Raw genomic sequence first — 25,589 nt, 5'->3', positions numbered from 1 at the left:
AAGATAATATTTTGAAGAATGTTGGTAACCAAACTGTTGACTTCCAAAATATGGGAGAAAAAATCCTATGGAAGTCAATGGTGCCCAAAACCTTTTGATTACAAACTTTCTTAAAAATAATTTCTTTTGTGTTCAACAGAAGACAGAAACTCGTACAGGGTTGGAACAAGTTGAGGGTGAGAAAATGATGACAAGAGTTTTCATTTTTAGGTGAACTATCCCTTTAACCACGTTAAACCTGCCATCTAAAATAACCATTATCTAATCAGTCAAGCGTATCTTGCATACTGTATGTGTATAACATTGTAAAATGTAGCCTATAGTGATGCGAGTGACATTTTTAACATTGTCATGAAAATCTAAAGGCTTTACTGGAAGTATTGTTAAACTTTTTTCAATTTGAGGTAAAGCAATAGCCTACATAACGTGATTATAAAATAAAATGATGTGTAAATAAAAGGGACATGTTAAAAATAACCAAAAATATAGCCTATAAATAGAAAGCGATAAAATTGTCAATCAAAATGTCTGTTAACGAAATGAATGAATGAATAAATACACAAACACGCATTTGTTGAGATGCTCGAGGCTCTTCTTCTCCTGAAGCGGGCTGTCCTCGGCACGCGACGGGTCGGTCACCTCTCAGCAGCGGGCGCAGCGAATCAATAGACGGGTGACGTATAGCACAGCTGATCTGGCAACAACTGGAGCTGAGCTCACAGAAAGAGCAGAATGTGTGTGTGTCCGCGCAGGACATTATTAAACACATCTAGCTTCAGCAGTGCGGGGGAACGGTAAGTGACGACGCATTTGATCATACTGGACACGGTGCTGCGGATGAGTTGTGATGGTATTATACGCTACTCTGTTGATGCGGACCGGTTAGCTGTTTATTTCCTCTGTGAGGGTCTTGCTAGTGTCATTTATCAAACGTTTTGCTTCCACGCTTCACTGGACGTGACAATTAGCGTACGATGTGGCGATCAAGACAAGTGCATCCTTGATATAATCCGACAGTCGCATTACCAAGCGAATATATTAATATAACAAGGAATATATGACACGTTTAGGCTTGAACAACCTCCATGGAAACTATAAGGGACATAACATATACCGATGCTGCGGTGAATATAACGTTACCGACCAGCGTCATTTGTACACATGTACGGCCTTGTTGTTTTGTTATGCAGCGCATTGAACGTCTCATGTTATTGTTTAAACTCATAACTAAGTAATTGTTGGTATATGTGGCTAGGCTGTATACGTTAGTCGTCGCAGTTTCAGGCACCCCATCACGGGATCCCGGATGAAATAAGCCTCTGGACCACACGGTGCGACCATTTGCTGCGCTGTCAATCTAAAAGCCACCGACAGCAGTGAAGTCAGCGACAAACACATTCAGCGACTCACTATCCCGACTGTTTAATTACCATAGCCACTAATTTGTTTAGGATTTGGTTATACTGAACCATTTTCATAGAGTATTTTGAATAAACAGGGCCCTCCAATCCAAAACAGGCAGCGCAACACGAGCCGATTTCTGATTGGTAGACTCGATGGTTTAATTTCCCTGCGCGCCCCCGGTGTCGTGAGAAAACTGGTCCTCCCTGTCTCTATATGTACACACTAGTAACAACATCAAAATATGTTTATAACTGCGTACTAAATAGAGCACAAGAAAACCAATCAGACATAATGTAGGCTAATATATTTCACTTGATAAACTTAATAAATAATAGCCTAATAATAATAAACATACAATTGAACATTATTATCATTCTTTTAGTAACTGAAATATTTGGATGTTTTACATGATAATTAGCCTACATTAAAGATTGTTGTGATACACGTAGGGGTAAATGCAAATGCAAGATAAGCAATCAGGCTAATCAGGTTTGTATGCTATGCTAGACTAGTACATTCATAACAGACATTAATGGTCATTATAACATAACAACAAACAATATCATAATGTTATTTTGTGGGAATTGTAATCAGGCGCTAAAAATAGAAACTATTACAAGTTCTTTGAGCCAATGGAATCGCTTGGTGACCCGATTTGACACTGGCCTGCGGAGTATCTGAAATTTGAATCTGAACTTACTTCAGACAGTTACAAAAGTATGTTCTTTGTAGTATGAGTGTGTAGAATGAATTCATGTAATCCGGATGTACTAGATCTGCCATGTTGTCATTATCATGTGACCTACCAGTGCGTCGCTTCACTGTCATTCATAAATCGTCTCCCGTGGCCTCATGGGATAGTAAAGTGTTCATCGTATGCACACTTCAGATTCTCTCCGGAAGTAGTAGGTCATCCGGCTACTTTTGGCCCTGTCCCAAATGGCACACTCCGGACTTGTGGACTTCCTCAGAGTCCACACTTTGGTGACGTCATGTAGTGCACACCTATAGGGCCCTTGGCGCGAGTCCACGAGGGCGCATTGAGAGGTATTTTTGGGACAGACTCGATCGTCACGCCGGAAATAACGGTCTGGTTGTTGTTGGACATATCTCCATGTCAACTACACATCCTAATTTTACAGTTCTATATTTTGATATTGTGCATGCCACCTGGGCATTAGACAATAGATATATCATGCTTATTTAAATTATGTATACAGCTGTACATAATAACACATAATGTTCCATTTGAACTAAGATTACAATTTTAACACATAATGAAAATGTGCATGAGTTTCAGATGAATTTACAGGTGTCAATATTCATTCTATGTTTATATATGACTCAGTAAACCCTGACATTCGGTTCTATTTATTTAATGAATCATAATGTGATCGTATTATCCAACGCACTATTATTATGTTTGAGACATCAACCACTGGTCGATGACCATAATGTTTGTATAAACTGTAGGTAACAACTGGTAAAATGTACATCTAGGTCATAAAAAACGTAATATTTTCTTCTCAGCCATGTCAACAATTATCAGTGAGCGAAATCTCCTCCCATCCGTTGTCTGATTGGCCTTTCGCAAGGATTCCTGGGTAGTTAAAGTGTGTGGTGTCTGCATCTATGCGGGCTTCGCGGAAGACGGCTTCAAGGGTACAAAGGGGGCGCTGCTGAGCACACTTCAGAGCGTTAAAAAGCTGAATGGGACGGCCTACGGACTCGTAGACTCGGCGAGCACGCGCAATTTAAGTCCACGAGACCGAAAGTCCACATGAAGTGCGCCATTTGGGACAGGGCCTTTGCATACAGTTTTTCAAATATGTATTCGGACTTCTCTATTGGCATACAGTTTTTCGCATTATATTGGGATGTAGGGATTTTGGACCCAGCACTGATCATTACAGTAACTCGAATCATTCGCCGATTCATTAGGTGAGCCTTTGGCTAAATTCCGTAAAGCATAGGCCTATTACTCTTTCCATTCTTGCAATATAAAGATTGAAATATTGTTAGAAATAATGTTATTGTTTTTTCCCCCATACTGGAAAACTGTTTGGTTACCCATATTCTCCAAAATATCTTATTTTGTGTTCAGCAGAAGAAACTCATACAGTTTTGGAACAACTTGAGGGTGAGTAAATGACAGAATTTTCATTTTTGGGTGAACTATCCCTTTAAGAGGGCACATGAATAATTATGTGCATGGTTAAATCTTTTATAATAAATGCTACAATATTCCATAAAAAAAAAAAAAAGGATTGTCAATTTTGATCTTACGGTGACTTTAAGTAGGCAAGTGATGAAGTGAAAAGACCGCAAGTGTAGGTATTATTGGAACAGGCCCTAGGAGTAGTATGCTATTTCGAGTCATAAGAGTCGGGAATCGGGATTCATTCAAAAGAACCGTTTGGTTCCCGAATGAAACAAATGCCTGAAACAAACGCCCGTGCCTTACGTCACCAACCAGACCCACGTAACACGTGTAGACATGACGGGATGTTGTTTCTGTCTGCTTCCAAAACACACGGTTGCTATAGCGGGTTAACACACACACACACACACACACGGCTTCAGTCCTTCAACAGAGAGTGAATACAACTGACTCATTGCTACTACCTGCTTTTTTTATTTGACGAGACGAATTATTCATTTACGTTGCAATCTTAGTAACGTTATGTGTTTCCCCTGCAGGTGCGAAGATGAAACGAACATGATCAGTACCGATGGCCCCTCCACCACCAAGCGCGCGGAGACCCGGGACACCGGGAAGAGAGAGAGGACACCGCCAGAAATGCTGCACCTCATGTTCGCGGTCTCCGTGTGGCTGGTGACGGGCACCACCATATCCAGCCTCAACAAATGGATATTCACCGTGTACAATTTCAGATACCCGCTGCTCCTGTCAGCCCTCCACATGCTGACGGCGATAGTGGTGGACTACGGGCTGATCAAATGCAGGGTTATCCGGCACAGGGGCATCGGCGAGCAGGATTTAACCGCCAACGCCAAATTCAAAGTGTTCCTGCTGAGTTTGACATTCTGCTCCAGTATCGCGTTTGGAAACGTGGGACTGAATTATGTGCAGCTTTCGTTCGCACAGATGATCTACACAACAACGCCGCTGTTTACTCTGGCGATTTCCACGCTGATTCTCGGAAAGCAGCACCACATCCTGAAGTACACCGCGATGATGCCCATCTGTCTCGGGGCGTCGTTCAGCATCATGGGCGAGGTCCAGTTCGACCAGATCGGCTGCCTGTTTGTGTTCGCCGCCACCATGTTAAGAGGCGTAAAAACCATTCAACAAAGTAAGTAATAATGTGTGTAGTGTTGGGGATTCGATTCTTTTAAGTGGACCGATTCATTCGATTCATTTTAGGAAACTGATATCACTCAAATCTGTGTAACCATAAGTTACATTTTTGCAGTCTACATATATGATTGTTTTAGATTTAGTTGTACAGATTCAGGGTTTTCAATGTCATTTAAAACCTGGAAGTATTAGGGAATTTTAACAGCCTCATTGATAGATTTATTAAAGATTTTATTAAAGATTTTTAACGTCTTCTTCGCTACAGCGACATGTCTTATGTTAGTTCGACCAAAAATGAAAATTATTCCATAATTTACTAACCCTCAAATGCCTCAAGCCATCCTTTTCATGGATGGATGTTTTTTTGGGCTTCAAAATCTAAGGTACGTTACCATTCACTCCCATTATAAAGCTTGGAAGAGCCAGCATATTTTTTAATATAACTCCGATTGTGTTTAGCTGAAAGAAGAAAGTCATATACACCTAGGATGGCTTGAGAGTGAGTGAGTCAACTGGGATAAATATTATTATTATTATTTTTTTTTATTTTTTTTTTTGGTGAACTATCCCTTTAAGCTTTAAGATACTTCATTTTATAAACAAGTTTTTGTAAGGGCAATGCCTAGGCCTATATGGTGTTTTTTTTTTTAAATCCATACTGATCTGTAAAAGTCAAAGTAGAGTCAGAGAAATTAATAGGTCAAGTTAAGGAAAGTAGATTTTGCGTTATTCCTAGACAAGTTAAATGGTTCATAACGCCTTTCGAATCGTTTCGATCGAATCATTAAAAAGAATCGGCTCACAAGAACGATTCGTTTGCGAGTCGGATGACTAGTGATCTTTCTCATAACCCTCTTCTGAACTGCAGAGCTTTTTCTTGTTCAGTTTGACAATATAACGTGTTCAAATTTTTAGAAAGGTATTTGATGCTGTATTTAAATTCAATGTCACAATTTAAAAGGTCACTGGCTATTTTATTGACATGGAAATATTCTTAACCAAATGTTCCTGACAGCAGAGCCTATTTTTGTCTCAATAAGGCTAGTTCTTGGTCATTATGTTCCACACTTCTGTAATTTCCTAGTGTTTGAGTCAGAGCAGGACGTCCTGTCCCAGAGTCCTACGAGCGACTACATGCTGCTGTTGTTCTAACCCAATCTCCCAAGTAGCAAATGAACTCACAGTAACAGATGGGGATTATCTACTTGACTGTTTTTGATTACTTAAAATGAGTGTCAGTTGATCTCCATTACACTAAGTGACCTCCTCCCTAGAATAACTATGTAGGCGTCAGGCTCTGAGAACATCAAGGAGTGAGAGCGGACTGAGGGCAAGAGTCTGCGCTTTAGTTTACTGGGAGAACCGGTTTTGGTTTTAGTCTTTTTATGACTTTCTAACTTTTCACAAACAGCTGCAACCATACATGCTGATGATATTCAATGCAAAGTATGTCAAAGAAAATGTTTTAGTTATTGTACTGTTGCATAACATAACCTACAGCTTCCATACAAGCTAAATGGGCAGTGCCTTGTTTTTAACAAATTGAACTTTGCTTGTAGTGTATACAAGAAAAACTATGATGTGTAAATATTAGGAAACCAAGAATTAACAGAGGCTAAGTATTTCCCTAATTGAAAAATCTGGTTCTTCTTCTTCTTATTATTATTATTATTATTATTAACATTATTAATAATCAATATATTGTAATGATTAACATCTCATAGAAAACTGGGAAATAGGGAATTAAATGTTTTTTCATAAGTTGTAATTGAATCAGCTACTTTGCTTTCTTGGTTCCAGAGGAGATACTCCATGTAGACTTATCTTGCTCCTCTGTTGGTGTTATGTTTCAGTGCACTATTTTAGTTTTATGACAGAGGTTAAAGTTGTTTACTATATGGATTACACCATAGCTCAACATGCGCTTTCGTAAATGACAATCCAGATGGCCAAAAAATATGTGTCAGTAAGTATAGAGTGCAACAGCTGGGTTACGGAAGTAAAAATCCATTCAATTTCCCTATAGGGAACCCTATAGTATAACCCTATACTTATAAACCTTTGAAGACAGTCTTACTGTGAACAACAACATTACCCATGATGCTGTACAAAAAAAGCCACTAGTCCTATGTTCTCTAAAATACTTAAATATTTGACTATATATATATGTGTATATTCATATATATTAGGGGTTTAACGGTACACAAACATGACGGTTCGGTATTGAAGTCACGGTTCAGTACGGGTTCGGTACAGCAGGAACACACAACTTTTTTTAAATTAAACCTTTTTTTAACAAATGTGTTTATGTGTTTAAATAGATTCTATCATAATTAAAAACTATCTTAGCTAATGCTTTAAACAATATATGGGGAGCCCTTAATTACACATTACTATAATATTAAAGGTTATAATTAACAAGAGAGCCCAAATGATTAAATTCAGTTGCTATTTATTTTTAGATCTAATAATCAACACAAGTACAAAACATGTACTGTAAATTGCACATAAGGCAGGTTTTGCATTAACTTCTAAATCTAATTATAAAGTTAATTTTCTACTCCAATTCATTTTTGAAATATAATAATTTACACAGTGGCTGTCATCACTTGTTTTCATGGAATGGAAAAAATACTTCCAGAACCAAAGCTGCTGAAAAACTGTTGCACTCGATAATGGCTAAATTGCACCGCTTTGTCTTTGCATATTTGTAATTGTCAGGCATCTTGCTCCAGGAGGAGAAGATCAACTCTATCTTCCTGCTGTATCTGATGTCCATCCCCAGCTTCTGCATCCTGGCCATAGCCGCTCTGGTTCTGGAGAACTGGGCAGCGATGCAGTCCCCTCTCCAGTATGACCGTCACCTCTGGGGTTTCATCTTGCTCAGCTGTCTGGGTTCAGTGCTCTACAACCTGGCCAGCTGCTGTGTCATCACCCTGACCTCCGCTGTCACGCTGCACATCCTGGGAAACCTGAATGTGGTGGGGAACCTGCTGCTCTCCCAGCTGCTGTTTGGCCACCAGCTGACGGCCCTCAGCTGTGCTGGAGCGGCCCTCACCCTCTCGGGCATGATCATCTACCAGAACTCGGAGATCATTGTAGCTTTCTTCGACGCTCGTAAGGCCAGGACACCAACCAGTGACAGTGGAGAGGAGGATGACTCCACTGCAGAACCAGCTCCACAACCTCCAGAAGAAGAAGAATCCTCTCCGGAACCGGCTCAAGAACCTAGCGAGAGGACAGAGGATCCGATTCATGAGAAAACTGACTGAAGAGACTCAACAACGGCTGTGTTCCAAAACCTAGCGAGTTGCAGTGCTGTCTGTCGTCAAACTCATAGAGCACAAAAGGAGTATAATAAAAGGTGACCACAGATTTCTCTGGTTCCCAACCACTTTCATTAGATGGAAAAGAGCAGCTTGGACCAGAGTTAGAATAGGTAACTAAAGCAGAAACTAAAACTAAAATCATTGAAAAAAAGTCATCGTTATTTCTGGCGTTAAAAAAGAAAGAAAAAAAAAACGTTAACTGGAATAAAATACAAATGTTTAAAAAACCTAAACTTTTTTTTTTTATTTCTCATTTTAATTTTATTTGATGTGCTGAAATAAAATGAATAAAAACTACATAGACACTTTAAATATATATATATATATAGATATTTTTTACACAAACAACAAAATTAAAACCTTATCTAAACTTTAACATTTAACTAAAACTTTTAATACAATTAAAGTGCCCCAATTATGCTTTTTTTTGGGATATTACCTTTCATGCAGTGTGTAATATAGCTGTTATTGAAAGTAAAAGTTCTGCAAAGTTTTAAATATCAAAGTGCACGAAAAATTTGTTATTGTCCCCTAAAAGAAAGAATCTATTCTGAGCAATCGTCAGCAATTCCAGTCTCACTTCCTGTTACATACCTATGTAACATTGGCACAAAATTACATAATGTCAGCCCTCAAACACTGTAGTTGTAGCTGAGGCCTGGAAGGATTGGGTTCGGGTTGTTGACATGTTTTCTGATGTTACAATAACCCTGGTTTGGATGTTCTGTTAAATATCTCTTAAGATTGTCACACAGGTTTCTCACCTCATAAGGGTGAGAAAATAATGAAAGTAGTTCATTTTGTGTGAACTATTCTTTTAACGGAAATTGGCCCTCATAAGTGACCAATTTGGAACTCTTTACGAAGACAAAACCTTTGCGTGTCATACAGATATTGCTCCTCACTCACAGGAAACTCACCTCACAAGTGATTTTAAATTATACTTCAGTTTTGACGTGAGCGCTAGTGTACGCGTATAGCCAAACGCATGGCCCTACAAATTATACTTTTGTTTGATACTGTGCGCCAACAGAGGCGCTCAACACGCACACTAGAAAGTGTACTGTACGTATAACCTAGCATACACATAAAAACCGAAGTATACTTTGGGTTTAGAAAGAATTTGATGTTAGCATGTTGCTAAGCTAACACAGCGATTCTCTAATGAGCATAAAAATACACACAAATATCGGATAAAATAGTCTATTATAATGAGACTGAACTATTTTATTGATACTTTTCACTACTGAATGAATTAGGAGTATTTTTCTAAAAAAAATTTGTTTGAATATCGACAATTCACTAGGTTTTGGAACTGAAGACTGAGCGTTATCTGGTTGAATATGGAGTCTGATAAGATACGAGGTATCCTGGTCGGCGATGATGAAGATGAAGATGATTTTGGAGGTGTAGTTTTCCCCAGTACCTCCTCACTGTGCCAATACTTTTATTTCAGTCATTCTTCCAATGGAGACAGACATGTCTTTTTGATGTCGACCGCAACCATTTGTTTGGATTTTATTACCTCTGCTCTGCCAACACGTTCACACATTCGTAAAAACTTCTGCATGAGCATCAGGAAGATCTCCAAAATCCTGCCATATTCATTCTGTGACTGTGTCTATCTAATGCACTGTGAAAAACAACTGCTCGATTTGCTCTGACCCTCTTTATTGGTCAGCATAGCTGTTTTTGGACTTGTTTGCACTTTTTAAATATTAGAGATGGGCACAAAAAAATACATAGGAATAATGTATTTTTAGATACTGTAACTCCGCCGTCTTGATTCTGGTGAAATGGACGGTACATTTAAGGCAGCTTTCTGTAGGATGCCATGTTTGAACGAGTATCCTATGTTCATCTAGGTTACGTTTACATAATGGAGACGAGCGAGACTACCGGATCCTCATTTGGGTTCACTTTTATTTAGCCTGGTGCACTTTTCTTTTCAGAAAACTGGTTGGTTACACTTTATTTTAAGGTGATGTAGTTATATTGTACTAAAATAAGTACTGAGTAATATTAACTACATGTACTTACTAAAGAGTTTGGGTTTGGTTTAGTTACTTGTAATTATGCTTAATTTACTGTTATTACTATAATAAGTACATGTAGTAACGAGTAACTACGTCACCTTAATATAAAGTATTACCAATTGGTTTTATACCTCTCTGTGTTATGGAACAGATCTAGTAGAAATAAGCTCACAAGTAAGATTCCTAAGTCATATTTCACCACAAAATCATTTGCAGAATTTTTTTTTTTTATTGCGTTATCTCACTACCGCAATTCATCTGAATGTTTTTCTTTTGAGTTTTATAATTGCCATTATTCTCATAGAGGCTTCTCACTACTGTAATATACAACAAATATTATTATTATTATAATACTGTACAATTTTAATAATATATCATTTATTGCATTACGGAAATGATTTTCACACTGCATTAATGAGAATTAGGGGAATAGGTGAATTTTTTTTTTAATCCAAAATAACTTTTAATTCATGCAAAAAACTATAAATATATTTACTTTTTTGCACCAACGAACATGAAGCATTTTTGGACCAATTTTTCAGTCCACAATACTGTACAGAAAAGCATCCTGGACAAAATTATTATTTCAAATTAATTATTTAATTATTTATTATAATTTTATTGAAAGCAGCATAAATGAAAGACCTACTATGATGTGTATGCATTGATCATAATTAATGACATTGAGAATTATAAAGGAACTTCAGCATTACGCTAATAAGAATTTTACTAAGAAGAGAGGAAATGTGCTTAATTGTCATGAAAATAATGTCACAAATCAAAACATAAGCATATGCTTCATTTTATTTATGTAAAATATAATGTCAGAAGGTTTTCTTTTGCTTTTGGAGTGATGCACGACCTGGACGTGTTCCTGACAGGCTTGGGTGAGATTCACCCGAAGTATCCGTTGAGAAAATTGGCTTTTTTTTTTTTATGTAATAATATAAATGTGACTGTGTCCCATCATAGACAGGCAGGTATAAACTGGTGCCTGTTATGTAATTCCCAGTGCAGATAATTATTAATAGGTCTCTCTAAGGAGTCTCATTCATCTTTAGCACACTATGATCTCTCAGGAGAAATCAAAATGATATGTTCACCCTCGTTGTCCTCCACATAAGGTTTCCTTGCTCTTGCTCGTCTCCTCTTGAGTAGGTGCTCATCTTTTTTCACTAGTTTCTTTGATTTGTTTTATTGTTTTTGTGACACCTGCTGGACAGTATTATTTCCCCTCCTATTTGAATTGTGTGTTTTGAAGCTGTCATAAGAAATTGACACTAACAGATGTTATAGACCAGGGTACATAGCAAGGTCATTCCCTCAAAGAGGTTTTGTTGCCATCTGCTGGATAGAAAGCGGATTAGCATTTATTATTATTACTTTATTTTTTATAACTGAATTGAAGTGCATTAAATGCAAATATCACGGGAATTCATAGTTGGGGTTTAATATATTCTCATAAAAACTGACTCAACCCATTTGGGGTTCTTAGAATTGGGTAACTGGAAATGTACAAGGATGTGAATGTTGAGGTGTAGGCAGTCTCATGGAGATGATCAAATCCATGATAAAACCTACACTAACTCAAGTGTGCCTACCTGAGGGCTGTTTTCATAAGGAAACACCAGCCTTTCAAGCTTTATTTATTAAGGTCTCCACTGTCCATCCATTCTTCATTACTTTATTTCTAGTGAACAGCATCATAGGATAAGCATGGTACTACTAAGAGACTCAAAGAGTGTCTAATATATATCGGCATTCGTTTTGACACATTTTAAACGTTTTTCTTAGGCTGTTATATGTTACTAAGGGTGGCACAAGGGGGCGCTAACACTATTATTCGGCTATGCTTGCACGGTTTTCGGTTACCTATGCCGTTCATTTCAAAATGGCCCATTAAACGGTCTAGCTCTAGCTGATACATCAGTCTATAGTTGCCATCACATTTACTGTTCTGCAGAATTTTGCGATTTTGCAATTGCAATTGCAATTGGGAATTTCGTGCAAGTGTGAAAGATTTTCATGCTAATTTACTGTGTTGACCAACAGAAAGCTGCTTTGTTTTGAAAAATTGACTTCTATGTGAGCGATGCTTCATATATCGCTACACTATTGATAATTGGCAATGGACCTTCTTTGTCTGCAAAATTTCGCAGAAATTTCACTAATATGACCGCGCCTTATTAGTGAAAGCGACAGCGTATTCACGTAATGTTCATCCAGTCTCTGTACCACAAGCACAGTGGTTAACTTACCACAATTAGTCTAAGTTTCTGATACATTTTACTCTTCACCGTGAGGTGAAGGTTGTCAGATAAATACCTCAGATGTTTTTGTTTGTTCCTGTGATGACGTTCTACTGGGTCACTAGTGTACTGGATGATGTTTTCAATGCTGAGATCTCTAACATAGAGTGGTACTGACGGTTTTGATGTGTCTTTTATTGGTTTCAATGCAAAATTGCGCTGACGATTTGCATAACTCTGTGGCTCCTGTGTATATATGGTTTCTGATGTCAGCAAAATATCTGATGCAAATGCTTATTTTATTATATTTATGTATTTTACAATCATGGAAAGCTGGACAAATACACCGGTTCAAAAACACACTGTCTGATGTCTCTTTTTCTTATGTCTAATGCTATCTTACATTTTAGTATGTAAACATTTTTTTGTTAGCTATTATTATTGTTCATATCAATATCTACTTGTTAAAACTAGCAGTGTTTTAAAACATAAAAAATATGCAAGCAGCATGCTAACAACAGTTAATACATGCTAATTGTCTTAAAACCGCTTAAAGCATGCTAACAACCTGTTAATACATGCTAATTGTCTTAAAACATGCTAGCAGCATGCTAACAACCTGTTTAATACATGCTAATTGTCTTAAAACATGCTCTGAGATTTGTTTTCTGTCTTCATCTGACGTTCTGTTTATCTGACAATAAAACATTAAAGTCTCAAGCTTTTAAAGCTATTTCATGCTTTCAGGCCAGGCTTTGTCAAGTCAACATCATCAAACTTTAACTTTCATTTGTTCCTTTCAAAATCAACGTTACTGTGAAAAACTTACAATGGAAGTGAATGGGGGCGATTTGGAAACATTAAAATCCTCACTATTTGTTTCAATAATATAGCCACAAGATGTAAACAATATGCATGTTACCATGATTTGGTGTGTAAAAAAACCCTTCTCTGTGTAAAGTTCTTTCTAAATGTACAGCTTTGTTGATGTGACAGACAACATAACACTGTAAACCCCCAAAAACACCCGTTTTAACCGAAGAATTAATAAAAGTGCTTTTATAAAATAAATAAGCTTGACATGTCTCTATTTAAATTGTCTCTATTTACTTACCATTGTAAGTGCCTCAACCCAACCTTCATTTTCGTATTTTTAAAGAAAAGAAGCGATGAGTCTTTTGAGGTAAAATTAACAATGCCACAAATGCTGGCGATTGAGCTTAACTTGTATTGTACCTTGTTTTTTCACATAGATGATGATAAAACAGTTCAAATGTCTTAGATGTATGTTGAAGGAGGACGTCTAAAAGACCAAAATATCTAAGATTTGAGTTCGTAAACAACCACAGAATACCTTAGAAATCACAAAGCAACATGCTAACTACCATTCAGGTCACCATTACAAACGCATAAGAATGACCTGGTGACCACAGCACCCTTCCAACATGTTTCTCATTAGTGAATGACTCACTGGACATCCAGTCTAAGCCAAGGTTTCCTTCGCCCTCACTGTTTCCATATGTCATGCTAGCTCACTTCTGCCAGCAAAAGATTACGATAACCATCGGCCACCACTAGGTGGAGCCAAACACTCCTTCATTAAACACACAGAACGCCTCTATCAAAGTCATACTAATGGTGTGAGTGTGAAAATGTTTATGTGCCAGTGACATTTCTGGCCTCAGCTTTTGCAGATCAGCACTGCGACAAGCATGTTTACGTCTGCAGAGGAGAGAAACGGATGTGTCCGACCTGTGTAAACATGGAGCCGATTCGAGGCAACATCATTCTTGTTATGCCTTAATAAGGCAGTGTTCTCCGTCTGTCCAGTCATTCACGGTTTAGCTCTGCGTAGAGCCAGGCCACATGCTTATGCAATCACTGTCATCACAAAGCATGCTGGGTGAGCACCATTTATCTCAACGTCTCCTTTCCTCTGGTTTTTAAATATATAAAAACCCTGATAGCACTTTTTAAGTGACAGTGTTTAGATAAAATAATGACGCATTGTTATCTCCTAAGTAGTAGATACGGCAAAGCTGACAGTAGAGAGAGATCAGAACAAGCAGTGCCAAAATATAGTCACTAATACTTAATGTCTCGTTCTACTGATTCCACGTTTTTCCTGGTCCCTTCAGGAGAGGGTGATGAGGGTCGGGGTGGGAGTGGCTCACGGTGGCTCTGAAAAACTCACTCACTCACTCCAGCATCAGAGTTGAGTTGAGTTGAGTGAATGTGACCTTTCTAGATCAGACCGCAAGACATTTCCTCTGGACAGCCGCAGTGAGATTGGTGAGCTTCATCTTTATATGCTTCTTATTTTGCCAGATTTTAGGAGAATTTAGTTGTTTTTCTGATGAATTTCCATTTATGATGATTGTGTGATTGCATAACAGCTATTACACCAGTGTAAGAGCAAATTGTTATTGAGCGGTTATATAAATTCCACCAACATTACTATGTGTTATTAGGGTAAAACTGTATTATGGCATCCACAAACAATATTACCCATTCTGCTAGCTTCAGCCCACACATTATTCCCAACACATGCTGACATACAGCAGCAAAGAGCATCTGGACACTTGAGGCTCATTGACTTTGTCTGGTCAACACAGGTGTCCTGTTAGAGTAACTATTTAGTTTATAACATTGACTGTGAAGATGATCCTCTAACATTTGACAACTATGGAGCCCCTTAAGGGACATGGTGATGGGGGGGAAATATGAGATTATATTCCAATGCCTTTGAGTTTGCTCGTAAAACTTTTGGGTAACACTTAATTTTAATGGTCCGCTTTAGATATCCTACTGACTACAAGTAACTTTGCAACTACATGTCAGCTAACAGTCATTTGAGTATTAGTTGACTGTCTGCTTATTATATGCTAACGCTTTATTTTGATGCTCCATCAACAGACATTCTACTGACTACAAGTAACTTTGCAACTACATGGCAACTTCTTCTACTTGAACACCTAACCCTAACCTAACAGTCTACTACAGTCTACTTATACTCTAATGGCAGTTAGTTGACAAGTTACTTATTAGTAAAATGTCTAAAGTGGACCATCAAAGTTTAATCAGCTTTTGTGTTCCCCCAAGAAACTTTGCATTCGCTCACAAAAGAATGCAAAAATGGATAATAGATGTTATATAAGGTGGAATGAAAAACTTTAGTTCAGTGCTTTTGCTAGTGAACATAGAATTTTTGTGGCCGCATGCAAAGTATCTCAGGGAAACTTAAAACTTTTGTGACCAAAAACAAAACTGCTGCTGGAAATAATATGAGGTTGGTATATTTGTAATGCTTTTGTGAGTAAATACAAAGTTTCTTGGTGCAACTCAATAATTTTAGAGAATAACTAGTGGGAACGCATGCAGAGTTTGAAAAGCATTGAAATAATGTTCCTCCCTTCTCATATTTTCCGTAGACCCAAATACTTCATTTTAAACAGTATATGTATTGTTTTATCATTAAAACCAAAGAATTTCTCTTTTTTGCTTAAAAAGTGCACTTGTACTATCTTTCTTTAAAATAAATGCCACTTGGTTTGATATTTTCTATCTAATCTCAGTCTTAAAGATGGGGATGCACCAATATGAAAATTCTGGCCGATACCGATAATTCTTTATATTTGAAAGCCGATAGCCGATATTTTTTTCTGATAAATCTAAAACCCAAATATTTATATCATTTTTGAGACTCTGTTTACAAAAACGAAAGTCTCACCATTAAAAGCCATGTCCCAAACACACAATTATAATGTTCTCATTTTAATCTTATGTAGCCTATATGACGTATGTATGCCTTACGTGTAACTTCTTTTTGGCCCGATAACGTTAACATTAAAAGCGAACATATATCAGCCGATACTGATATGGTGGCGATCATGCATCCCTACTTAAAGAGATAGTTCAGGCAAAAATGAAGATTCTGTCATCATTTGCTCATCCTCAGGTTGTTCCTAACCTGTATGACTGACTTTCTTCTGTAGAACACACGCACATACAAAAAGATATTTTAAAAAGGTCTTTCTTTTGTTTGTTTGTTTGTTTGTTTTTTCATTCAGTGAAAGTCAAATGGTGTTTTTTTGGACCACATGAAATGGATAAGAAATAGTTTTCATTCTTCAAAATATGTTATTTCCACAGAAGAAAAGTCATACAAGTTTGGAACGACATGAAAATTATGACAGAATGTTCATCCCTGTAAATAGTCTCCACTCATAAATCTCTTTGTTTGTGTTTGGATCTCAGTTGGTTTACAGGATGACAGGAAGAAGGTGTGACAGATATCCTAAGCTTCTGCATGGTTAATGTCAGCGCCAACCAACATGGTTTTTGTTTATGTTGAGATGAATGTTTGGATTTTTGCTGTTTAAATGTCCTTTTCCATTTATATTGATGCACACAGTCATCATTATGTGTGGCTGGAAGCAGCGTGACATTTAATCTGTGAGAAAACAATCACGCTAAATATTTTTTATAATGAAACCTGTTTGTTCAGAAGCCGCTCAAACCCTTTGGCTGTGACTAGTTATATCAGCGTTTAGTAGCTACAGACTATCTTGCTATCCCCGTAGAAGTTCTCACACAAAGCTTTCAGAACATCTCTCCTTCATTTTTCCTTTCCGTATACGTACTCCCTCATTCCCACGCACACATGGAGATTTACACATCTCGTAACGTGGCTGCATCAACACCTCCTGTTCCTCCTTCTGTCCCAGCTGTCACTAAAGATGGAGGGTGAGAAGGGAACATTAAAGGCAGGTATCAAAGAGCAACCTGAACCTGATATGACGGGTCCACTGACAGTCGAACAGCTGGCAGCTATAGAGGATGAAGAGATCCTCAATAATATGGTAAGAGGCAACAATAGGCGCTACAAGTGGAGCGGGCTTTTTATCGTGGTTTGTCTTGACCATATTTAGGAAAGTGTGTTTCCCTTTTGTTTATTGCATGTAATAGCTAGATAAGGCTGTGGATTTCGAGGAGAGGAAAATGATCCGGGCAGCCATGAGAGAACTGCTCAAGAGAAAGAGGGGTGAGGAGTGGGTCATGTCCCTAATGCCACATATTCAATATATATAATTCAAACATTTTGTTAAGTCTAACTTGATTCCCGACATGCTTTTTGGTGAATTTTAAAACCTGTCAAGAATCTGGATCAATATCAAAAGGAAAAAAAAAAAGTGTTGCATAAAGAATATTTTGCATTTTTTTGTATGACATTAATGTTAGCATAATTCATGGTTTGTGCTGCTGTCTTTAGTATTTATGGTAATTATAAGTGGGGAAAAGCATCTGGACAGGGTTATTATCATTGCATCATTGCAATTTTTTTGCATTGTAATAATGACAATTTTGGGTGAAAATGTGATAAAATGTCATGAAAATAAAAAAAAAAGTTGGGGTTTAAAGGATTATATTGTTGTATTATACAATATTCTCATATCGTAATAAATCTAGACAGTTCTCATTATTCTCAGTGTTATTTCCCCATTGGAGTCTCATTATCTTAAAGGCACACTATGCAAGATTTGTACCTTAAAGGGATAGTTCACTTTGAAATAAAATTTTGGTATGTTTTAGCTTACCTCAAGGGCATCCAAGATGTAGGTGTCTTTTTTCCGCAGTAGTTTCAATTTTGATATTTTTAGGTCAAACCGTTCTTGTCTGTCAGTCATTTCATGCAGGTCTATGGATACTGTCTCAAAGAGCATGCACAAAGTCCAAATTAAAACAATTCCCCATCGTCCAAATTAAACAATTCCCCATCGTAAGTACACATTGATGGCCTAAGACACGAAACGAGCGGTTTGTGTGAAAAAACGAACAGTATTTATATCGTTTTTAGCTCTTATAACACAGCCGCGTCCAAATGATCTGAGGGCTCGGGCGGGTATAGATATATACACTAGATGTCGCCTTGGCTACGGTTTCGTTCCAATGAACTGCAGTAGCGAAGGCGACATCTAGTGTATCTATACCTGCCCGCGGGCGGGTATAGATATATACACTAGATGTCGCTTGGCTACGGTTTCGTTCCAATGAACTGCAGTAGCCAAGGCGACATCTAGTGTATATATCTATACCCGCCCGAGCCCTCAGATCATTTGGACGTACTGTCTTTGAGACAGTATCCATAGACCTGCATGAAATGACTGACAGACAAGAACGGTTTGACCTAAAAATATCAAAATTGAAACTACTGCGGAAAAAAAGACACCTACATCTTGGATGCCCTTGAGGTAAGCTAAAACATACCAAAATTTTATTTCAAAGTGAACTATCCCTTTAATATAACAGCTTCGAAATCATTTCGATGGTAAACGAACTCGTAGTAGGGCGAATCATTCCAACAGCAGGGGACGCCGCTGGCAAAACCAGCAATGCAGGTTTGAGAGGTGGCGCCCTGCTAAATCTCGCGAGAATCATGACTTGCTTTACAGCACGGCATCACATACATCAACAACATATGAAGCAGCCTCTATGGAAGACACTAGCACGCATTTCAGACGTGAATCATGGCAGAGTCGGCGAAGAAGACGAAGAAAGCGCAGTCGGACGAGTGCAGAGACAGCTCTGCGTAAGTGGTTTTACGACAGTAACGTTAAATACAAGTACTCCACAGCGACTCTAGGGGTCACTGTTTGAGAAACTGCATTGTGTGCCTTTAATCTCATCATCAATATCATATTCATTATTATCAGCATTATGATACTGTTAAAAATGACTAATAAAAAAAATGTACAATTAAAATCAGCATTAAGAAACATGTTAAAGTCAGTAACAAATATGTAAAATAAAAAACTATTTTAATAATATATGATGATACATAAAATAAGATTTTTTTTTCTGTACAGTTATAAAAATTATATTTTTTATTACAGTAATTTCAAAAGTGGACAGAGGTCAAATGCCACGAAAATAATGCAACAATGCAAAACATCTATTCAAGTCCGTAAATTATTTTTAAGATTTTTGAAAGAAGTCTCTTATGTTCACCAAGGCTGCATTTATTTGATTAAATATACAGTAAAAAATGTAATATTGTGAAATATTATTAAAACCGTTAAAAAATTAAAATAACTGTTTCTATTTTAATATATTTTAAAATGTAATTTATTCCTGTGATCAAAGCTGTATTTTCAGCATCATTACTCCAGTCTTCAGTGTCACATGATACATCAGAATTCATTATAATATGCTGATTTGATGTGCAAGAAACATTAGGGATGCACCGATATGAAAATTGTGGCCAATATTACCGATAACCGATAATTCTTTATATTCGAAAGCTGATGACCGATATATTGGCCGATAAATCTAAATCCAAATTTTTATAAAAACTTTGAGAGCCTGGTTACAAAAACAAAAATCTCACCATTAAAAGCTATGTCCCAAGCACACAATTATAACGTTCTCATTATAATTTTATGTAGCTTATATGACAGACTTGCGCTGCACATGTTGCACTTAACTGTATTTTCCTTTTTTGAAATGATTTCAATCATATTTCAAGCAATTCAAAACCATCATGACGAACAGTGCACATTTGAAGTGTCTCAGCTGAAGGAAATAATCCATTATTTATCGGCTTTAAGATATCGGCCTAATTTTCTTATTGGGCCGATAACATTATAAATTATCATATCGTGCATCCCTAAGAAACATTCATTATTATCAATGTTGGAAACAGTTGTGCTGCTTTATATTTTTGTGGAAACGTGATAAAAAAAAAAAAAAAATCAGGATTCTTTGATGAATAGAAAGTTTAAAAAAGGATTTATTTGTATTAGAAATCTTTTATAACATTATAAATGTCACTTTTGATTAATGCATCCATGCTCAATAAAAGTAATTTCTTTAAAAATAAAACATTTACTGACCTCAAACTTTTTGAACAGTATTGTGATAAATATAACCCAGACATGTTCTTGACAGGTTTCATGAGATTCCACCTTTAAGAGTCATTACTATTACACAAACAACCACAGGAAGTAAACTCAACAGAATAAACCACTACTAGTATTTGTTTAACTTTTCTATACAGAATGAAAAACACGATAGTTTGTTTATTCTTTTTTGTGAGTGAAAAATGTCCTCCTCTCGTCTCTATCTCTCTCAGAAAGGCGTGATAGGGAGCGGGCGGCCCGGATGGAGAACCTGCGTCAGCAGGGTAGCGGAGGCAAGACAGCTGCTGGACTGAATAAGGACCAGAAAGCAGCTAATAACCCGAGCGGCGCTCAGTTCAACACACACAGTGAGTAACCAATACTCTTGAGGATCTGAACACTATGTACGTTTACTGCAGTTCTTCTAACTGCAAGGCTTTGATAACCTCCCCTTTCTCTTTTTACTTCAATTCGGTACAGAGACGGCTCAGGCAAAAACATTTTCAACACCAACCTCTACTGTCTCTTCAAAAACTGTGAGCAGGTGAGTCATTCCTAGAGGCCTGGCAGGATGACAGGGATGAATCCCATCGTCTGATTGTTTTATTTTTTCTCCTAAAGCCCTGCTCAATCCCATGTGGCCAGGGATAAAAAAGTGCCGGGCGGCTCGGCAGTCGGGGGGCCAAACACTAAAGATGTCAAACAGATGCTGCTGGACTGGTGTCGTGTCAAGACTGAACCATATGAGGTGGGCCTGAAGAGAGCAAATAAGATCAAATCAAACAGTTTCTGTTTTGCTATACATTTCTCTGGCTCTGCAACCCTCCCTGCGTGAATCTCATGGAAACATGTCCAGATCACATTTCACCCCAAAATATAAAAGAAGAAAAGAAAATCAAACCTATTGTAAGGATTTCTTTTGCATTTTGATATTTTTATGACAATTAAGCTCGTTTTCCAATCTCATTCTCATTACTGTAATGCTTACTATTTTTTTTAATACCATATTTGTAAGACCGTTTTTTCCCTTTTTTACTTTATTACTGCAAAAAATAATGTAATGTTTTTTTTAATCAAATCTAACTCAGCATAATTGTTTTACAACAAATGCTTTAATACTTTATATCTTTTTTATTTGCTTTATTACAATGCAAATTAGGAGGCTGGTGGGAAAACCCCAAAATAACCTTAAAGGTCCTGATATACTTCAAGCGTAATCGAAGAACAAACTGGTGTGATGTCATTTTGAACAAAGTTGGGCCAAAACTAAGTTCGTTTGGAATTCATTACAGGAGTTAACAGCTTGCCAAAGCAAACTTTCCAGAAAGACTTCGATCTGGCTGGTAAACACCTTTGAACAACCATTGGTCTGTGGTGATTACGTAATAGGAGAGCTGATTTATAGTAGAAACTGAAGTTGTAATTCTAATCAAAACATTTCAGACACTGACACAGTTTTTTCGCTGCTTTCTTTAAAGTTCCCCTGTAGTTAATAATTGTATCCCTTAAAACTCATCTCTGATCACCAAAATGACAAAATGTTTTTCCTGTGAAAAAAAATCGTCATGCCTTAAAATACCTTGAATGTGAATATACACCCTTGTTTAATTTAATCTACGCAGAGCCATGTATATGCTAATTAGCCCCGCCTCCACTCACTCACACCAGCTCACAGATTCACTAGGCCAACTTTACTGTAGTAAACCTATTTTTTACAGTCTCTGTAGTAAACGCTGCACAATGGTATCTCTCTTTACAACGTCATAATGGTAATTTATACGATAAGCCTTTTGCTTGACTATGTTATCAAACAGCTAATAATGTGTTGATAATGTTATACAAACTATGTTACCGTTCACCATCTCAGTCTGCCTTCTAACACCGTGTCCTAACTACACGCGCCGCGACGCCGCGACACGCGATAAAAGGTCTCTTTTCCATGTTAATCAGAGTTTTTATCCTAACCAGCCGCGACGGCGACACACAATGCTTCTATTTTAGAAACAGTTTCTATTTTGTGTGGCAATGATAATCTCAGGTACTGTTTATGTGCTTTATTTAATGTTAAAAGTGTGTAATGTGACTTTGAATATCATTTAGTGCTCCAGCTTTGTAGCTGTAAAAGCAACAATGGATAATCCACCTCAGATCTTGAAATGAAACAAATGGAAACAAGAACGTTCAAACTGTGAACAAACAAGTGTATTATTTGACAAAGATTGTTTTAGTAACTCAGTAACCAATGTATTTTTAATAATGTTTAAATGGTGTAATATTTGTGAATTTGATTATGCAGCCTAGGCTACTTACCCATTTTCTTGCGAGTGCTGTCAATACTCTCTGGTGCCGTGCACTCGCAGCGAGACTCCGCCCACACACTGTTCTGATTGGCTGTGGGTTTTGATTGATTTCGACCCTATGATTTCGACGCATCTCGCAGTCGCGTTGTGTCTAGTGTGGACAGACAAATTATTTGTCGCTGGAATCTTTTCGCATCGAGTCTGGTTAGGACACGGTGTAACAATCATCAGAAACGCTTGCAACTTCTTGACTTATGAATTTGCACATGTATGGTTTGTCTTACAGCACATTAAAAACACCACATAGAGATATAAACAGCATTAAAAGCTTGATTTTCACCACGGGGACTTCTATTAAAGCAATCTATTGTATAAAGTGTTATATAAAAAAATGTGGTGACATGACTTGAGAACTGAATTGCAGAGCTCAGACAAACATCCACATCACTATGATCAGATGCTTTCTTAACTGTTGTTTTCTCACCACTGTCATTTTAGTTGTGTGTTTACTTTGTTATAGAGAGAAAAGCGTGCAACACTTACATAATCATTTATCTAAATGTGGGCGCCGTCAGGATGTTCAATAACAGTATACCACCTGTCACGTATTTCAAGCTTCGTTTTTCCCCAACATGTAGAATGAAAAAGAACTTTGCTCTGAGTATGTCAGGGCCTTAATGGTCTTAAAAATAAGCTTCATTTTCTTGAAACAAAATATGATTTAACAAAAAAAAAAAAAAGTGTTCTTATACTTGTTTCTATGTTTAGGGTGTGAAAATCCAAAATTTCTCCTCTAGCTGGGCAGACGGTCTGGCGTTTTGTGCCCTGGTGCACAGGTTTTTCCCTGAGGGCTTTGAATATTGCACTCTCGACCCCTATGATCGCAGGGCCAACTTTGAGAAGGCGTTCAAGACTGCAGAGTAAGACATGACACTAATATTGCATCCTCATCTGCATCACATGAAGAAATGTCTGAGTTATATATCGCCCGAAAAATAACGAAATTGTAATCATATAAAATAATATAATACAAAATAAATATTATAATAATTACATAATTTATAACAATTTCCTAATATTAATAATAGTAATATATTTCATTATTTAATATCATTCATTTTATAATTATACTTAATAATTATATTATACTTAAATTATAATGTATTTAACAACTTTTTAAATTACTTTTAGGAGACTAGCTGACTGTCCTCCCCTGCTGGACGTTGACGACTTGATGCGGATGCGAGAGCCCGACTGGAAGTGTGTGTACACGTATATCCAGGAGTTCTACCGCTGCCTAGTAGAGAAAGGCCTCGTCAAGACTAAAAAGAAGATGCCATAGAAACTTTTTTGAGCGTTTTCACTGTAAATGACCAATGGGCCACAACAGGTACACAACATAGCGCACATGTGACCTGACCTGCAGCTTTTACCTAAGATCAGACAGATAGTCTATTATACTCATGCTCTTCTCTGTTTCATAAAAGCACATGCAGTGGACGAGGATTATAACCTGCGTGTTTAGCACTAGGGTACAGCTGGGGCTCTGAAACAGCGCATTCCAGTGAGATTACACATGCATTAATCTCAGTCTATGCTTAGAGATTGTGTGAAAGTGTGTGTGTGTGTGTGTGTGTGTGTGTGTGTGTGTGTGTGGTTGATACGCAGAAGGCTTTTTATGGTACTGCTACTCCCTGTTTTGAATGCACTCCAGCACAGAGACATCAGGCTTATAAGGGCATGAGATCTAATGCACAATTATTCTTAACTCAGATTAATCGTTTGTTTAAAAATATAGACAGGGAACTTTTGCTATTATATAAACGCGTTCAGAAAGGACAACAAAGTCTAAAGCCTCAGAAATGTCTCTTTCGTCTCCTTCAGAATAGAAGTGTCACCTGATTTTGCTTATAGGGTGAAATATGACAGCTTGAATGGTTTTCAGTTACTCTCATCTTGTTCAGGATCAAAAGTGCATTGTACTGAACCCTTGCTTGGTACTAGAAAATGACCCTAGAACTGCAGAGATTAGGTCCAATAAAACCTCTCACTCAGGGAGAGACAGGCACTCGAGGCCTGTAACATGCCTGTAAGTCTTGTTTGTGGCCAATGGTAATTTGTAAGTGCTTTTAAAATGTCCTTGACAGTTTATTCGCTGCATGGCTAATGACTTAAGTGCACCATAAAAATATGACTTTCAAATATAATAAAAAATTATTTAAGTAGGCTATTATTAGTATCTTTAGTCATACAAGTACAGTTGCTGTCAATCTGTATCACTGTTCTGGTTTGATTAAATTATGGGTGTTATTTTCCTCCCACAGTGCTTCACCAACTGTTTGCCAAGTATTATTAAATGTGACATTCTTCCCTGTGCTTTTTTTTTTTCACTTTACTAACACGTACACACACACACACACACACACACACACACACACACACACACACACACACACACAATTTAATGTATTATTGGATTTTAGTGATAAACCAAATAATACCAAAGAACAGCACAAAATTCATCAAATCACTAGCTAATACATTGAGGACACAGTCAAATAAAACTATAAATTGATTACTAATTAAAACACTATTCTCAGGAAAATGTGTTCTGTTTACATAAAATATTTTCAGTTTTTTGAGTTGCGAATTCAGCGCAGCACCCAATGACATGACAAAAATGTCAATATCCACTCAAATAAAAGCCATGAAATTACTTCAGAAAATAATACTGTTGTGGTAAAAGAAAACTAATCCCTGGTGGAAAAAAAAATAAAAAGTATACTTGCAGCCAGACTAATTTAGTAGCCTATACTTCAAGTGTGTTAAAGGAACACTCCACTGTTTTTTTAAATAGGGCTTATTCACCGTCTTTCCTACATTTAGATAGGTGGGCAAACGCATTTTTGTCTCAGTGCATGCATTGTTTTAGTTTGGCAGCGCCGCCGATAGCTTAGCTTAGCATAATGAATGGAATCCTTTGTTGCCAGCTAGCATGTCATGAGTAAAAGTGATAAAAAAAAAAACCAAAAAAACCCCCGAATTACTTCT

The 25,589-nt window shown here is 37.3% G+C and overlaps 2 protein-coding genes across 4 annotated transcripts; both read left to right on the top strand.

Moving 5' to 3' along the window:
• The first annotated feature begins 603 nt into the window (after positions 1–603).
• Positions 604–13,397, top strand: slc35e4 (solute carrier family 35 member E4). 3 transcript variants are annotated; one of them, XM_079861388.1, is made up of 4 exons: positions 786–850; positions 3,509–3,544; positions 4,105–4,721; positions 7,448–13,397. In XM_079861388.1, the coding sequence occupies exons 3-4, from the start codon at positions 4,124–4,126 to the stop codon at positions 7,996–7,998; spliced, it is 1,149 nt and encodes a 382-aa protein (XP_079717514.1). In that variant the 5' UTR covers positions 786–850; positions 3,509–3,544; positions 4,105–4,123; the 3' UTR covers positions 7,999–13,397. The 3 variants fall into 3 exon arrangements, with proteins under 3 accessions (XP_079717513.1, XP_079717514.1, XP_079717512.1); XM_079861387.1 differs by lacking the exon at positions 3,509–3,544 and having other exon boundaries at positions 604–794; XM_079861386.1 differs by lacking the exons at positions 786–850; positions 3,509–3,544 and adding an exon at positions 3,742–4,001.
• Positions 13,398–13,945: 548 nt separating this feature from the next.
• On the top strand, positions 13,946–25,526 carry smtna (smoothelin a). Its single transcript, XM_079861389.1, has 9 exons — positions 13,946–14,243; positions 14,479–14,632; positions 17,068–17,202; positions 17,309–17,384; positions 20,472–20,606; positions 20,719–20,782; positions 20,860–20,986; positions 23,307–23,458; positions 23,730–25,526. Exons 3-9 carry the CDS (start codon positions 17,080–17,082, stop codon positions 23,878–23,880), a joined length of 828 nt encoding a protein of 275 aa, XP_079717515.1. The 5' UTR covers positions 13,946–14,243; positions 14,479–14,632; positions 17,068–17,079; the 3' UTR covers positions 23,881–25,526.
• Positions 25,527–25,589: the final 63 nt, after the last annotated feature.

Source organism: Squalius cephalus (assembly GCF_949319135.1).
Source record: "Squalius cephalus genome assembly, chromosome: 24".
NCBI classification, from domain to species: Eukaryota; Metazoa; Chordata; class Actinopteri; order Cypriniformes; family Leuciscidae; genus Squalius; species Squalius cephalus.
This window is presented reverse-complemented; position numbering and strand designations above follow the sequence as displayed.